At 39.9% G+C, this 17,970-nt stretch overlaps 1 protein-coding gene across 1 annotated transcript in view; it reads left to right on the top strand.

The window, feature by feature from the left end:
* Positions 1-17,970, top strand: part of tenm2a (teneurin transmembrane protein 2a) — a 251,764-nt gene that overhangs the window by 96,062 nt on the left and 137,732 nt on the right. Inside the window, exon 4 of the mRNA XM_059345574.1 lies at positions 796-846. Coding sequence (XP_059201557.1) covers positions 796-846 — 51 coding nt within the window. The remainder of the gene's footprint in view (positions 1-795; positions 847-17,970) is intronic.

Here is a 17,970-nt window from a genome sequence, read left to right as displayed (position 1 = left end):
AGATTTTTAAACTAAACTTTGTACAAAAGTTCACCATTAGTCTTATATAAATTGACAATATATCCCAAATACTGATTCGTAAATTAAATGATACTCACCCTGAAGATGTCTGTTGTATGGTCTTTGTTCTGACACATGGTCTTAACAGTCTGAATTTCTCCGGAGATGGTAAGTAGGGGGATTGAATTTGAAATCCTGAATTCAAGGTGCAGAAAATGTAAGTTTTCAAGCCAATTTAATTACGCTACTACAACTTGAATTTTATTTCAGTCACTTGAAGATGAAATTACACAGGTGCTGATGTAATTACCAGCACTATTATGTCAACACGCCTTATTCATATAAAGTTTGCAACATAAAAAGTTTATCTAAATCAAAAACAAATTTGTTTTTGTCTTGCAACCACTTATTTAATTAGGTGGTGGTGAAAGGTCGTCTGCGTTACTTCTCAGAGTGCTGTACCATCTGCACGATGACAGATGGTTTTATGTCTATAATACTCATAACAGAAATGCTTGAAATGGGAAATTTTGCACTTTATATTGTACAGTACATGGTAACTGATAAGTAATTGGGATATTACGTATAAATGTCCTCTGTGCCACATTTTTACGTTATGTCTGTGTTTTTTTTAATCATATATCCACTTTGTATTAGTTTTACCTTTGTTTCCTTTTCTTGTTCAATTTTGTTTTAGTTCTCAAACTCTTTCTCTTTCTTTCTTGATTTGTCATAACCTTTTTTTGTTTCTTTTCTCCTGCTTTTTCTTTCTTTCCTCGATTCCCTCTCCTCCAGCGTACATGGATGATGAGGAGGATGAGGATCCGTTTGGGGACTATGTAATCAGTAAGTCACGTCTGACTGTAGCCGCTCTTAGATCACTCTGCCCACCTTAGGCCCGTCTGCTTGTACGTGATTGTGTTTGATGTGCTTTCGTGCCCTTTGCTGTATTTGTCTGTGCGTGATTTGCCGTTTTGTCTATAAGTTGATGGGGTTTTTTTATGAAAGAGGCTGTTGCACATTACGTAATAGCTTCTAACTGGGCTCCAGCTGAGAGCACAACATTATTCCTGAGCCGGGACAAAGGCTTGCTCTTTTTAAAAGTATAATTGCACATATTACTGTAATTGTTATAATGAAAAATTACATTTTCTTCAACCCATTGTTAAAATTTGTCAGGATGTAGGCGTCAGGTGGAAAAAACAGGACTGTAAAATAATTGGTTTCTGTACATTACTCTTGTGTTTTATCGGATACAAGCCAGGCATTGTTCTTCTTCACATGCCTCATCTACATTTACGAGCTCCTTTCATTATGATCTCCTGTTCATTAGCACAAGTCCAACTGGTTAATCTCTTTGCACTTGATCAAAGAAAATTTCCCAGAGGGTGCTTCTTTTTTTCCCCCCTTCCTCCTCCACTATACCGGAAACCCAGCCGTATTTACTCGTGTCTCTGAGATTGTTTGTCTCTATGAGCGTGAATTAGTGTTAATGTTCGTGTTATTGGGCTGTGGAGTTTTCATCTGTTTTCATTAGTAGAATCAGAGGAGTGAGAGAGAGAGAGAGAGAGAGTAGAGTGTGTACTGTAATAGAGAGGGAGGGAAATAAACCTGTGTGTTGGGAGGTGAAGGTTAATTTTTATGCCATATGGTTTGTGTAATAGGATTTGTTGTACACATTATGAACATGTTAGATGTAATACTTAAGGTCACAACCTTGAAGTGAATAGAAGAGAAGAGAAGGAAGACATTCATTCATGCGCATGGCAGCAATAGCTGAGCAGATAAAGAAGGTACAGGTTCTTTGGTCGGGATCATGTAAAAGGTTAATCTTCTTGAAGCACTTTTGAATAAAAAGAAAGAGGTGAATAGAGGTTTTACAGCACACACAGCAGTCGCAGTGACAGATATGACTCACACATACAGCCATACACATGTATACTTTATACACAGAGATCCTGCTGTATTGAACTTGAAACTAGCGATTGACAATGTTTCCTGAGATAACAGAACAAGTGAGAAGAAGGCTCATTTTCCTGTTGACTTGCATTGAAACTGACTGACTCTTTTTGTAACCAGTGGAGTCACCGCCTGCTGGCCAGTAAAAATAATGCAGGCTTAAGGCACTTCCACATTGGCTTCAGTTTTCAGGCCCAAAGGCTGCAACTTGTGGCTGAGCCAAAATGGTAAAGAACAGCAGTGCTAGGCCTGCTAATGGTGGTAACAGGGAGACACCGCTACCGTGGCTCAGGAGGGTGTTAGCAGCGTTGTTATTAGCGCTGCCAACAGAGCCAACAGAGCTAACAGTAGTACCGGGGGTTAGCTCCTAAGCCAACCATTTCAAAGGGAGGGACTCACATATGCTCACATGCCCTGACGTGCACAAAAACAGAACAGAGTAGCTTTGATTACAACGCACACAGCAGGGTATGACTCTGCTTTGGCATTTCATTACATCACAATATCTATCTACATATTTGTTTCCAGCTGTATTAATATTCTTAATGCTTTATACTAACCTGCTTTGTTTGTTCTGGCCTACACACAGTATATGTAAAACAAAACTTAATGACACTGACTCTTTTGACTGAACTTGAAGTGAATATAAATTCAAACTTTGCTCTCCTGGTTAAATTAGAATACCTGTATCAGGCAAACTTATCACAGCTGATATTTACTGATGTTAATTTCCCTCTATGCCTTATTTTATTACTTTCTGTCTGTGGCAACACGTCAGAAATATACTATTTGCTGTGCACAGTCTCCTTGGTTTCTGGTGAGTAAATATCCACAACCTCCTTAGAAATGAATGTCTTGAAATATATTTTATTTGCCATACAGCACATATACAGTATACAATACATATGAAGGATAGCATTCATCATAGATCATAATTAAAAATAGGTTTTTAAATACAGTGAAAGTTTTTAGATACAATGCCTATGCACCCATTACAGGAAAAGTACTTTACTTTAGATGTGTCAGAGACGACAAAGCTGACAGTTCTTCACTGATACTAATATAGAAGATACAGTACTATCAATAGCCAAAGCCTGACAACTGTACAAATCAAAAGCTCTCATGCTCCCACAACTACAACCACTTCTGCAATTATTAAAGCAGTATTTCATTTTTGGTACATTTGAACTTTTTAGCTCTCCAGCAGCATTCAATTTCCAACGAGAGCTACCCTGGCTGACACCACAGGCTTTCTAAATTTATTTCCACATTTTATTCCAAAATTTAAATAAGGAATAGTAGCTTCTTTCAGGGAATAAGGTCCAGCATGCCCAATGAAATATTATTTGAGTGTATTTTTCTTGGTGAAATGAATTTGAAATAAGGAACAAAATATTCTGTTTTTAAATCAAAATGACAGCATTACCAAATTCAGCATATGATGCAACAATCACTGAGCAATCCACCAGGTCAAATATTCAAACGGTTCAACTCGTATGTCAGCTGTCCAAAGAATGATTTACAACCCACCGGTGACTGTAGAGGACACCAGGCTACACCATCATCAATCTTTTGGACTGGCAGACAGGCAATAGCGTTGGTGCTTGTTATACAAAGGTGCAAAGAACAGCCATTCCTGGTACATCTCTTGGTGATATCTACTCATTTGTTTTGCAAATTAAGCTTATCCCACTGCTTTGCTTTGGGTTTGCCTGTGCTGGTTTGTTACTTGCAAAATGGCCTTTTCTCTGTTTGCTTGAAACTTTGAATGTGGTTGTTGAAGTGAGGGTAACCTGTGTTTAGCTACAGGATCTAATGATAGCATTCTTGAACTACTGGTCAGTCCACCGCTTAGTTCCAGTCTGAAATATCTAAATTATTGGATGACTCACTATGACATTTGGCACAGATACCCACGCTGATCAGACAGTAGAACCAAATAACTTTGCTGACTTTTCATTTAGTTCCACTATGAGGATGAGATTTATGGGTCTTTTTTACAGACATTTATATCCTCTTCAGGATGAGTTGCAGGGCCGCAGACACTGGGGGAACACCAGGTCAGCTGTCCCGGGCCCTGGGTCAATGGATGGCCCAAAAGTGCTTTCTAACCTTCAAATTACCTGACGGATGATTTCTCTCAATAATACATACTTTTTAAAACTTTATATAGAATATGTGAGTCACATAAAAGCTTGTTATTTTTTTATCTTTCTAATATTCCTTGACATAGTGGTTAAAAGTAATTTTACTTTCCCTCCCTATAATATAAAAATGGTTTTGTCTTTCATGCTACTCAGAAGCAGGAGACGTTATTAAAATTTGGCGGGCCTGATGAACTTTGGTGATTGCTAACTTCTCTCTCCTCATATTACCAGCAGCAGCAGCAGAGGCAGCATATTGAGTACTAATTACTGTAGCAAATGTTCACATGGTAACATGCTAAACCTAGATAGTGGTCATGGTAACAGTTACCTGCAGTGAATCTGAATCATCATTGTGAGCATGTTAGCATGCTGATGTTTGCATTTCGCCTGAAGCACCAGACATAATCTAAATGCCAACATGATCATTGCCAGCTTTCAGATGTAACCCCAGGCACAATAACTTAAGTAAAGAATCTGTAATCCGGACATGCCGCGAGTCTCCATCCATATTACCTAACCATAGAGTTTTTTCACGCTCTTTGAAATAGTTTAGGTCCCATCATCAGCTGCTGCAGACGTGGCAAGTGACTTCATCATTGCTATACCATAGAATCAACACCCCAGTGGTTTTAAGTGAGATTCTCCACTGGGATTGACAGTGTCCCTCTGTGTGTGATCGCCCTTATGCTTGAAAACAATACGGTGAAAATGCCCTCTTGGATGCTCCTGTGCAGCCTGTTCTCCCCTCAAAAATGTCAATATAGGTTGTATATACAGACAGCAAAATATAACTAATATTTACATACTTCACCCTCCACTGCAATGCGTCTGCAACCATCTTGCTGACATAGTAATGATTGACAGTCAGCGAAGCGAATTTTAATTGGCGGATTCTGGCATTCAGTTGAAGTTTGGGGTGGTGGATGGGTTGAACAAATGGCGGGCTCTAACCTAGTAGAGCGGGGTTTGTGTACCGTATGAAACGTAAGTTACGTGAATCACATTTTTTTAACGTAACTGATGTTTTTACGTAACTTGCGGTAGACATGTGACCCTTGTAACTACTTGACTCCCGGCATGCACGTACATGTATTTACTGTTTAAACTGTCTTTTATAACGCCTTACCAGCAAGTTTTTAAATCCTAAATCTAGGTTAGTGGTTTTCTAACATAAAAACATAGAAACTGCAGCCATTTTTACAACCGCAAACCGTATTTATAAAGGCCGGCTGTGGCCCAGTTGGTAGAGTGGTCACCTACTGATGGGAATGTTGGTGACCATGGCAGCTTACATGTCAAAGTATCCTTGAGAAAGATACTGAACCCCAAATTGCTCCTAAATTGCTGCGTTCATCGGTGTGTGAATGAATGAATTCCCAATGGTGGCGGTCGGCACCAGTGTGCCCTGGTAGCCGGGATACCAGTATGAATGAGCGTAGTGTGTTTGGATAAAAGCACTACATAAGTGCACTCCATTTACCATTTTAATAACGTGTGTGCTGTATCACGAGCCGCTAAACGTGTGGCACTATACGTACATACGTGTCGTAATGAATGGTACTGACAATGGCCTCTTCTGTTGTTTAGATAGGAGAACTTGTTGCCCTGTGGTAGATAAAACATGACGAAGTGCCCTCCAGCCTGCCCTTTCAGTGGACAAAATGTGGTAAAGTGCCCCACCACATACAGCAGGTGCCCTTTTTATTATTTCCGCCACTGCCCCTCAAACATCCTGAGGCCGCCAGTGATTGTCAGCTGTGTGTAGGCTGGTCCTCTTTATTGAGTTTATATATATAAAGTTAATGTATAAAGTTAATCTAACAGTGTTATTTAATGTTCTTGTAGCTGATTTAATAAAACTCAGAAAACTTGTTACTGCCCTACAAAAATAGAAAAATGTTCTTTCCTCAGATCATTTGTTTTGATATAAAACAGAAAGCTGGCAGCTTCTCAGATATGCAATAAACGGCAACAAAACATCTTAAACCTCAGCATAGTGTTCAAATTGAGGATTTCAAAGTATTTCTGGTGCTTTATTATGCTTAGACATCTCTATGTCAACTATTTAGTTTGTTGAATTCTTTCATAATTCATAGAGAACGCTTTGAGTGGAGAATCTAGCACCAACAATACAGAATAGTTGTTATAGAATTGTTGATTGGTTGAAATGTAGGTTCACATTCTGAATTGAAAGAAAAATGAAGTTGAATGAATGAAAAAGAAGTGTGTGGGTATTTTTGCTTCCCAACACAGTAGATAATATCTGTCAAGTTATCATTATGTATAGATGGGGTAAGGCACCTTGAGCTGGAATGGACAACCTTATTGATTCTTAGAAATATTGTGAGAGGAGGATCTGAGTTTTTATTATGCTGTTTGGCTTTTCTTTACGATTCTTTCATTTATAGTATCCAGTTTATATCAAGTGTTTAATAGTGTGTAAAAGCCACTACGGGAGCTGAGAATTTTATTCTAAGTGTGAGTCGATAAAATATATCTGTATTAATTAATCAGTGAGTGTTAACCTTTTCCCTCCCCTGCCGATTCTTTGGCATGTCCGCGATCACTAACTGTCCAGTCCAAGAAGTTTCCAATTGATGGCATGAAGCAGCCATTAATAATGAAATCTTGGATTTGAATATTCCCCTGAATTTGTGTGTGATGAAGCCAGAATGAACGGCTGTGACAAGCACATACCAATTATAAGTGGAATGCTGTCAGACAGCAGGGGGAAAAAAATGATTGATTTATTAACTTTGAAGGGTAAATTCTAAAGCAAAAAAGTACAGTTCAAATAGTTAATGCGGTCTAAATGCATCACAGCAAACATTTCAGCTGGAGATTTATTGGATCTGCCTGATCGCCCGTGGTGAAAAGATGCTGATGTGTGTGAAGACATAAAGTTTGCAATGCATGTTTTGCATGACAACAAAGCGCAGTACGACAGGGGTAACAGTCTGGAGACTGCTGACAGATCGCAAACTGAATTTATTGTTTGGAAGTTAGCAGCCATAGTGTCCCGAGAAAAAATCCTGCGGGACAAGTAGTAAAAAAAGTACGAGCAGTAGAGGGCAATTTTTATGAGAGTGAATCAGAGTGAATAGCGGAGGGAAGCTGTGGGAGACCAGATATCATTCAGAGGTTGTTTTGTGTAATTTTTAGAAGGAACGCTTCCAGCAGCTGTCACTTTATTGTTCCAGCATACAAATAAAAAAGAAATGAGAATCAGTATCATCATTAACAGAATGGTATCAACAGTGTAGTTAATAAACCTTCATGGTCCCTTTTTTTCCTCCACATATTTTTAAAAATAGAACCAGCACATGTTCATCCAAGAAATATTTAAAAAAAATCATTCAGCTACCCTTTGCTGCCCTGTTAGCTTTTCCACTGTCTCTACATCAACATGTAGCAGCTGTGCTTGGCGTTCGCCGCTTCCTCCTCCAGCAGAGTGATTATGACAGGCTGATTGGTGTTTTGTTTTCTTGGGGATGAGAAGATCAATGCGGGGCTGATAGCGAGGGCTGGGCCCGGGAGCGGAGAGGAAGGATAAGAGAGAATGGGGATGAGGCCTTGTCGCTTTCGAGTAGGGATCAAGAGACTTTAGGGGAGGGGAAGAGGATGGGGTTAAAAGCAGATGATAGAAAGAGGATGGAGCTGGGAATTTGGGGGAGATTTTGGCGGATTGCAGGAGAGGATGGAAAGTGATGGATAAAGAAAGAGGAGGGGAGAAGGAGGAGGAGCGATTGAAAGAGGATCCAGATTTAACAGTACAGTAGAAGAGATGGTTGAGGATTAACATTCTGTGACTGTCTGCGAGCACTGGGATAATCTGTGGTTTCCTGCAGAGCGCGGTGGGGAGCCCACCACTGCCACGGGGGTTGAGGCCTACCGCCAGGCCTGTCTCTGTATGTGCGTGTGTGTGCTCCTGTGTGGCTCTCAGTCTAGGTGTGGCAGGTGGAATGAGGTGCTGATTTCAGCCCCCCCCGTCACGCAGCGCTCTAAGCAGCTTGATGGATATGCCCCGCGGGTGGCAAGAGGCGGGCGTGGCACGGGCGTTTTTCTCCAGTGCCACGTTAGCCCTTAGTCCGGAGCGAGTTTATCTCTCCCTTCTCACTTTTTCCCTCTATGATTTAAAAGGAGAAAAAAAATCTGCAACCCAGCATAATAAGTGCACACGTTCTCTTTCCTTTCTCCTGAGGAGGAGTCAGTGGAGTTTTAATCCATATTGATTTGTGCTTCATGCTGTTTCATCGAATAGAGCGCAGCGCCGCGGGGCACCACACAGCATGGTGAGGCATGGCGTGGCGTTACCTTGCAAGTCTCTGTTGGCCAGTGTTTGTTTATGTGTGAAACAGAAACAAAGAGGGATGGAGTTCCTGATACTAAATACAGCAAAGGGCACCATTTTGACTTAGAGCCTGGTCTGCATAAACATATGTTGCACACATGCACTCACATATAAAATGTCATTGTTAGGTTGTGATTAACGTGGTTCTCCTGCTATTAACGCCCTGTTCCCACATAGACTCTGGAAGTAGCAGGCTCCCTCTTGACTCTCATGAGCCTGAAGCTTAGATTAAGCATTAAGCAGCTAATGTATATCATTAGTACTGATTGGACAGTTATTTTCTCCCTTTAATACTACACTAGCACAACCTAGTAGTCAATTCTTACGCCACCACACATTGTTTTCCCTATTCAAGTTCTAAAGCGGGAAGCTTGAACCACGACGATTGGCATATCCCTTTTTGTTTTGCTTATACAAAGTGGAGTTGAAAAAGGAAAAATATACTGTACTTCCATCTCCAGAAGAACTAGAAAAGTGTGATTGGTTGCACTTGTATGTCACATACAGCTGAGAGGTGGAGGAGGTCAAGCTTTAGAAACTCTGTATTCTAAATGGTAAATAGACTGCACTTGTATAGCTGTATAGCGACCACTCAAAGCACTTTGATACTGGTGGCCGAGGCTGCCCTACATGGTGCCACCTGCCACCATCAGGAATTAATTTACACAACGATGGACACAGCATCAGGTGCACTTTGCGGTTCAGTATCTTGCCCAAGGACACTTCACAATGGTCAGGGATCGAACCACTGACCTTCCAATCAGCGAGTGACCGCTCTACCGACTGAGTCACAGCTGTCACTTTTTGCTTATTTAATTGTCACCAGCATCAACTTTGACACTGATTCATTTGTTCAACCTGTATTTGCATAATCAATTATAATGCAGGCAATTAACTGACTATAATGTGTCAATAGTGTGATGACACAATCACATGAAAAGACATTTGGATTTTTAGTGTCAGGGATAGAAAATGTTTCCCAGAATCAAATATCAGCTTATCAAATGAGTTTTAAACACATGGATAATGTTGTGAGGTACTTGGTAAGGTTTAGGCCAAAAAACAAAAACAAAAAAAACAACAATTTTTTAAGCTTAGAAAAAAGATGAGGATTTGGGTTAAAATAAGGATGTCGCATAGTTACCTTAAACCTCTGAAGTCCAGGAGATTTTGGTTTAAATTTGTCAACTTGCTATGCATTAATTTCTGTCTCTGTTTAGCACCTTTCAGTCTGTCCTTACATCATATGCATGGCTCCTTTTTCTCGACACAAACTTGGCTATCAGTCAGATTTTTCATTTTATTTTAATTAACAAAGTATAAAGCTGCCAGGAACCCAAAATACAAACAAAAGACACATTTGTCTATGGAAAAGTACCTTCTTTTTTTTTTTCATTTATACACACAAAAACAGCTGAAAAAATAATAAATAATATAACAACAAAACAGTCTATTTGCATGTAAATTAAAAATAGTAATAGTTTTCATTGTAGCAAGAAAATTCACATTTTAAAAATGGTCTAGAAAGATAAATGGAACTTTCAACTGGCTTTCTCAGCTTGTCTACATATCATATATGAATTAAGTTATTACTGTAAATAAAACGTGTATTTTCACTCCAGACTCCAGAGGGTTAAGAGACTTGCAAGAATATCTAAGTATCTGAGTTAAAATCATTGACTTGTTAAAAACACTGACTTCTTGCTTCAAATGGGCTCCCTGCGTCAAAGTCCACCCATACCTTCTTCCTCTGTGGACTTGTCGCTCTTTATACTATGTCACCTGAGTTTCTCCTCTGCTCCCGCCATAATCACTAGCCACTAGAGGTCACCGCTTAACAACAAACATAAATATGTTAATCTGGCCTACAGCTCCCTTGTTTGGGTGAGGACCATCTGCCCCAGTAGACAGCTTTGTAGGCTTTGTATTTAAAAGAAATAAATGATGGTGTCTGAGCTCAAGTCAGGACATAATAAGGGATTTTCCCAATCTTTGGGGATCTCATCCCAGAGCCACAACCATTATACAACTGTTATTCTCAACTGATCTTGATGTGTAAAAGTGGTGAAGGTTACCTTTACATTGTAGCTCAGAAGAAGAGAAGAAGCTATAATCACTGTATATATTTTCTCCTTTTTTTAAATTCCCACTGGCATTGATCTATCAAACCTTCTAGTTTATCCATGGCAGGTGTTCATGCACAGTGTGTGTAAGATTTTATGTATTTATTGCATTGCAATTCCATTCATGAAACTCAGCCCTTTGCTCATTCACTGTATAGATACCAAGCGAAGACACAGAGCCTGATTTAAATCACACTGTTCAGCAGAAAAAAAGCAGCAGCACTGATGTCAATATTTCTGTTAAAACCGTTTCTTCTCCACTCAATACTTGCTTTAATAGGTTGGCTTTGTTTTGCGGGGAGTCAAATGGGAGGAAAGAGAATAGATGAATAAATCTATATTAGAGTCTCTAACCTCTGATTGTGCAAGTCCTTTTGTTTTGCCACTTAATACTCTGTGCTGGCTAATCATCAGACAAGTATCTGACTTTATCTTCCATCTCCATAGCCAAGCGTGGAGACAGCCTGGCATCTCAGCTGGTCCCAAATCTCCCTTTCTGAACCCTTTCCACGGCTAAGCCAAGTATCAGTTGTACAGGCAGAGGAGCTCAAGCCCAGGAAATGGAGGGATATGACTTTTTGGATCTTTATCAGCTGTTTTGGTTTTGCCATTTTTATACTGTCTTGACTTTGTACATCGGCACATGAGAACAGTTTGAGTCTGTTCTCTCTCCTCTCCCTCTCCAGGTTGCCACACTAAAAGCTTAGTCCACTTTATGCAATAGCGTACCTGTCCCAACAGTAACAATCAATAGTACACCCCGGTCACCTTTAAACCTAATCAATGGGTCAGCCTAGACCACCACAGCCTCTGTTCCCCGTGGTCCCTTTGCAAAGTCATAACTATCTATTTTAGGGCAGACAACAGCAAGTCACTGTGATCAATAACAATGCATACAGTGCACAAGTCCCAAGCTGATTCCTGAGATCAGTTGCAGGGCCAATCAAGGCTTTTTTTTAATAGATTGGTATGAAATAAAGGCAGTTGGTGGCATTCACCATTGAAGCCGCCAGAACAAAATACACCATTTCCTTCTGTTGAAACATTCTAACCTTCATGCACATAATTGCAAGTGTTTGAACTTTGGAGTGACACAATCACATATATAGCAAGCAGCTTTAAATAAAAGTTACCCAAGGCAACCAGAGCTGCTTTGGAATGTTTCTTTTTGTCTATTTCAATTGCAATTCGCAGGATTAAAACACTATTAAAGTGCTGCTGCTGGAACACTCATGCTGGGGTGTCCAACCTTTTCCGCCAACATTGACATGCTTCTATACAGAGATATTATATGATATGAATGAATGATAATTCTTCGGCATATGATACAAATAGTAGGCCAGGTGTAGCCAAAGACAACGTTATTCTTGAAAACACACTTTTTTTGGTCTAAATTCAAATGCAAAAACACAGTTAAAGCATTTAAGAGCTCTATAATTTAGAGATTTCTTTAATTTAAGAGCATTCCAAGGCAAAATAAACCCAAACCTTAAAGCCATGTTGGCCAGTTATGCAAAAAAGTTGATGATGTTGGCCACTCAGAAGCCAGAAAAAATGATTACTGAAATGTTACCTCTGAGTTCATGTCCCATGTGAAAACAAAAGTACATTACCTTGATTGCGTAACTTGCGTTGTTTATGTAACTTGCGATGTTTACGTAACTTACTTGGCTCACGTCGTCCTCGTAACTACACTCAAAAAAATTATTCTTAGCCCTAATAAACATGAAACAATGTTTTTAGGCAAAATGTTACTGAAATATACAAGTCTAAATTTAAATAAACAAAAATAAATAAACATAATGTGAATGTACTTAGTATAAACTGAATGTAAACAAATTGAATAAACTTTATGTGACTGGTCATATAAGGCAGCTATGTGCACCACACTCCTGCACAGTAGGTGGCGGTAGTGCTGGAAGGGGTAGAGAAAGACCGAAGTTACCCCTGGGATTTGGTAAGGGAAACCCCGCCACCTACTATGACCGCATACCTGCCGGCCGGTGTACACAGAAGGGAAGATGGACTTGAACACTTGAACACTTGAACCATACTTGAACGTAGTAAATGAGCGGGACTGCAACACTATAAAGTAACAGCATTTTGGTAAGTTTTTTAACCATTTTCCATCTGTTGTGTGACACTACAGTGATGTTATTTGATATGTTTATCGAATTAAAATGTGTTTGATAATTCACTTCAGCAAATATGATGGTTTTGCTGTGTAAGGGGTTGGTGAATTTAGGTTAGCACATATATGCGCTAGCTGCCTCATGTCCTGCTAGCAAACGCTAATGCTAGCTAAGTAGTGTTTATCGTGTTTACCACGAGCTAGCAGCTACAGCCAAATAAGTCATGGTTGTTGTGAAATAAATCTGAGACGGTAAGGAAATACAGTGGACACTGCTTTAACTTACTGCCGCTTGCGATGATCGCCACACTATGGCGTCATCGATTAGCATCTGCTACCTGTATGTTGTATATTCATTCACTTGTCAGATGACTGGTTTTATTCTTATTATTTATTATTAGAATTACAATCTTTAATTTGTATTAATAAAACAATAAAAACTAAAAAGGAATGCTAATAATTGTTTTATTATTAATAAAAAACAATCATAACAATAATATATTATTTAGACTTTAATAATGCCTTATCTATGATTAAAACATTTAGAATTTTGAAGAATGTGTATTATTAGTTTTAGGTCTTTTCTTTTAATGCCACAATCATCTATCAAGAAATGTACATTAATTTACATATTGATATTGCATTAAGTCCTGCATTATATTTTGTGCATTACAGATAGTCCATGAAGCATTCATTAAGTAATTATTTTTGATGCATGATGTCATAGAAATGTATGTACTTTTACCATAAAGTGTTACTGTTATACACCCACCCACTTCACTTCTGGCATTTTAGTACATTTATTTACTGTTTAAACTGTCTTTTAAAATACCTTACCAGGATGTTTTTTGCCTTAAACTTAGATCAGTGGTTTTGTAGCCTAAATCCACAGAAAGAAGCCTTTACATCCGCAAACCGTACGTGTATGTATAATGACGTGTGTGCTATTTTTAGAACGATCCGCAGGACCGTGAGCCGCAAAACACTCATTTTGACAAATACTCACATGTGTAGTGATGGGTGGCATTGACAGACGGTCTATTCTGTCATTTAGGTTGGAGATCTTGTTGCCACCATTTTACAAAATGTGACCTAAAAAAGTGACACTGCACAAAGGAGATAACGGTGCACACTGTGATGTTTAAAGCCCAAAACTCTGCTCCACTGTCTGTTTTCAGTGACCTAAAATGCAGTTTCCATGCGGACAAATTCTCAAGATAAGGGCTTATATGATTTTGTACTAAAAGAATGTACAGAATTACTGAACACAGTTATGTCGGGGACGTAGAACATGAGTAAAGAAGTTTCAAACAGGGATATGAATAGCTGACTTCTGGGTCAGAGCCCTGGCTTTAAGCCATCCACCTTCCCTCCAACCCACGTTTAATGTGATCTGACACAGTTTCATGGGATAACTGCTAAATTCTATGCAATTCTTTTTGTAGGAATAATCACTAATCAAATAAAAGCTATGTTTTAAAAAACACTTTTGAACATGTGTACTATGCCGATAATGCTGCTGTGTCTGCAGGGTTGGACTGAGAAGGAGGTTCACCATTAATTTGAACTGAAATTAATTATCTTTAAATGTCATTATATCCAATTCAACAAATTAAGTCACTAATTACCATTAAACCTTGTTGCCCAGCGCACTACTTATTGTCGAAGTGGGAAAAGCCTTTATATCCTCATCTAATATGGCTGCTGGTCAACAATCCAACAAAAATCCAATCCAACAAATTGCTTAATATCTAATTAAAAGAACCTTGTTGCCCAGCACACCACATACAATATTATTAAAGGGTGGGAAAGCCTGGGTATCCTCATTTACTTTTAAAATGTGCTGCTCTAAAAACAAACTACCATTGTAATACACTGGTAATTGAACATATCGGTCTAATCAAACTGGTCAGTTTTGATGATATTGATACTTTCTGTCATCAGGTAACTTTTCACTGCATGCCTCAGCAGTGGACTAAATCACAACCATCCATTCGGATCAATATCACTATGCTCCAGTCACCTTTAGGTGTAATTAATGCAACCCCGCCCCTGAACCTATCAAATATGAATTGTGCAATTGTAAATCGGTAGACGGCCTTTCCCTCTCTGAGTCATGACTTTGCTGGTACACTGAGGAAAAAGCACCGTGAAATTTGAAACAAAAAACACAGAGATTCTCATGGCATGTCTTTATCTATTCAGCGTTATCCAATTTTCAGTCCAAAGTCCTTTTGTATCTTGTCACAAGTCTACATATTGATTTGAGTTACTTTTGATTCCAGGCCGTCTCTTTCTTCTTCCATCTCTTGAGCCTTTCGTGGGTGAACAGCATTGTGAATTTCCTCATCAATGTAGCCGACCTGAGGTGCTCAGATCACTGCAGCAGCAGCACTTATTTGTCTGCTGCCACAGGACATTTCCAGCATAGGGCTACTGTTTGCTTTTTAACCATATTCTTTTCTTTTTCCCCAAAAAAAACTTCCTCCCCCTCGGTCTTCAACTATTCATTCTCACAGTGTGTGTTTGCATGTGTTCTTGTGAGCCGAGAGGAGGCAGGAAAGCTATATCCGGCCCGTATCAGAGTAAAAATGTCAAGGAGCGTGCAAAAGAAAGATCTGTGTGTCTTTGCTCCGTAGATTCACCTGATCTTTTAGCCTTTTGCTCTGCCAATATCTCAGTATGGTTATGCTCATACCTCAATCACTGTTTTTGTTTTGTTTGTTCGTGTCTAAGTTTGCGTAGGCATTCATGTCTGCGAGTGTGAGTCAAAGACAAGTGTTTGACTTTTTGAGCAGATTTCATTTCTGTCTTTCTTCTCTATTCTCTCTGTTTCATTGCTTTTGTTCCCCCGTCTTTTAGTTCTTCACACATCTACTGGATCTTTTCAGTTTTTCATACCTAACTTAAATTCATCTTGAAAGCATCCCATGGCCTTCTGAGGCCAAATATAGAAGGCTTTAATTTGTTTTCCTCTTACATATATTCTGCGCTTATTTATTCTACTTGGACAAAGTTGCAGTTACAGATGAAAACTGGAGAGGCGTGTCTGTAACATCAGCCATGCAGAAATGTTCACATACATGCGCAGGGAACCACACATACATCAGTTAACAATTAGCCATAAGTGTACTTGACTCTGTATGTTAAGGACCCATCCAAAGATTGGTGGTGTGGGATGAGAGGTTTGAAAAGTGAGAGATTACTCACCCTTTCCAACACACCTACGCGCACACACACACACACACACACACACACACTCACCTCTTTCCCTCGTCTCTCGCCCTGTCGCTGTCACGTGATTAAAAACAAAATCCTATTTTGCGTTCTCAGGCCCACACATTTACACTGTGACATAGCGAGGTGCACGTTATGAGTATAACTAGCTCTGTAGCAGTGTCACATAGCCAAGTCCCTGCTAATCAGGCCACTTACACACACACACGCACAAACACACATGCACACACTTTGCAGAGGCCATGTGTTGGGATGGTGATAGAGGGTTGGCAGTTGGCAGACAGACAGCAGACGCTGTTCTTCGACATCAAACGTCTCAGAGCAGAATCTCACTTTCATGCCTACTCTCTCTCTCTGTCACACACACACACTCCGTCACGCACGCACACACAAACACAACAACGCACATTTCCTCTGATCTTGCTGCCAGAACTCAAAGACTTGGAAGGACTAACACACACGCAAGCAGGCACATACACACCGACATATACCCGAGCAGTAAAAAGTGAATTAAATTGCGTCAGCCATTGTCTAAACCGACTCTGTGAGACGTCAGAACAAGTTTCATGTGCAGATTGAAGATGATTCAAAACATTTCTTTTTTTACCCTCAAGTCTAACACCAGTTAAGGATCATGATCTTATCTACAGACGCAGACAGACGCACGCAAATGTATGCACAAACAGAAACATGAGGCATACGTTGTGTTAATAATACATAGGTTACAGGACATTAAATCAAAGGGCTGACTAACAGCATAATGAATATTGAAATGCATCATATCACAGTATCTAGATCTCAACCCAAGCCAACACTCTTTTTCAACATCAAAATCCTCGAAATGAGGAAATATATTTTTAAGGATGATGTTCACCCCGTCCAGAAGAGTTCCAGAGACTTGGAGGATCTACTGAAGCTCTTCTGTTGGTTTATAGAAGCCAAACACCTAACCTCTTGGGAATTGTTGTGTGTTTGCCTGTTTGGTTCTGTTATTTGGGCTGGCATGAGATGCAGCTGCCAGTCCAACCCAAAGTGAACAAACCCAGCAAATTAAACAAGCCAACCAAAATAATCTGGCTCGGTTCTAAGCAGACTCTTAATTGGTTCACTCTATTTGTTGTGTGACAGCAAAGCAGACCAACCATAGGATTGTGTTAATTTAGAATAAATTTCAAAGCAAAACTAGAAGGGCACTCGGAGAGCGCTGATCTCCCACCAGGCCAATGGTCGGATGGTCCCATTTCCCGAGTTTGTTCATTCATTCATTATCCTTAACGACTTATCCGAACTTGGGTTGCGCAGGGCTGGAGCCGATCCCAGCAGACATTGGGCGAGAGGCGGAGTACACTCTGGACAGGTCTCCAGACTATCACAGGGCTGACACATAGAGACAGACAACCTTTCATGCTCTCATTCACTTAAGGCAATTTAGAGTTACCAATTAAACCTAAGCTGCATGTCTTTGGACTGTGGGAGGAAACGGGAGTACCATGGGAGAACCCACGCTGAAAGGGATTTGAACCCACGACCCTCTTGCTGTGAGACGAGAGTGCTACCCACTTCACACGTAGCTCCATTTCCTAAATTGTGACATTTTATTTTTTTACTTTAACTTTAATTTTAGTTTTATTTTGATTATATATGTATTTCTTGGGGGCTACACGGCGGTGCAGTGGTGAGCATTCTTGCCTCACTCTCGACTCCGGCCTGTAGCTCTTCTATGTGGAGTTTGCATGTTCTCCCCGTGTCAGCATGGGTTCTCACTGGGTACTCCGGCTTCCTCCCACAGTCCAAAAACATGCACTTAGGTTTAATTGTTGACTCTAAATTGTCCGTAGGTGTGAATGAGACTCTGTGTCAGCGCTGTGACCTGTCCAGGGTGTACCCCGCCTCTCGCCCAAGTCAGCTGCGATCGACTCCAGCAACCCGAGTTAAGTTAACACGTTAAGGATAATGAATGTATTTTATTGCTCAGAGGATTTAAACATCACATTGACAGCAGTTTTGTGACATTGTAAAACG

The sequence above is a fragment of the Centropristis striata genome, chromosome 12 (assembly GCF_030273125.1).
Source record: "Centropristis striata isolate RG_2023a ecotype Rhode Island chromosome 12, C.striata_1.0, whole genome shotgun sequence".
NCBI classification, from domain to species: domain Eukaryota; kingdom Metazoa; phylum Chordata; class Actinopteri; order Perciformes; family Serranidae; genus Centropristis; species Centropristis striata.
This window is presented reverse-complemented; position numbering and strand designations above follow the sequence as displayed.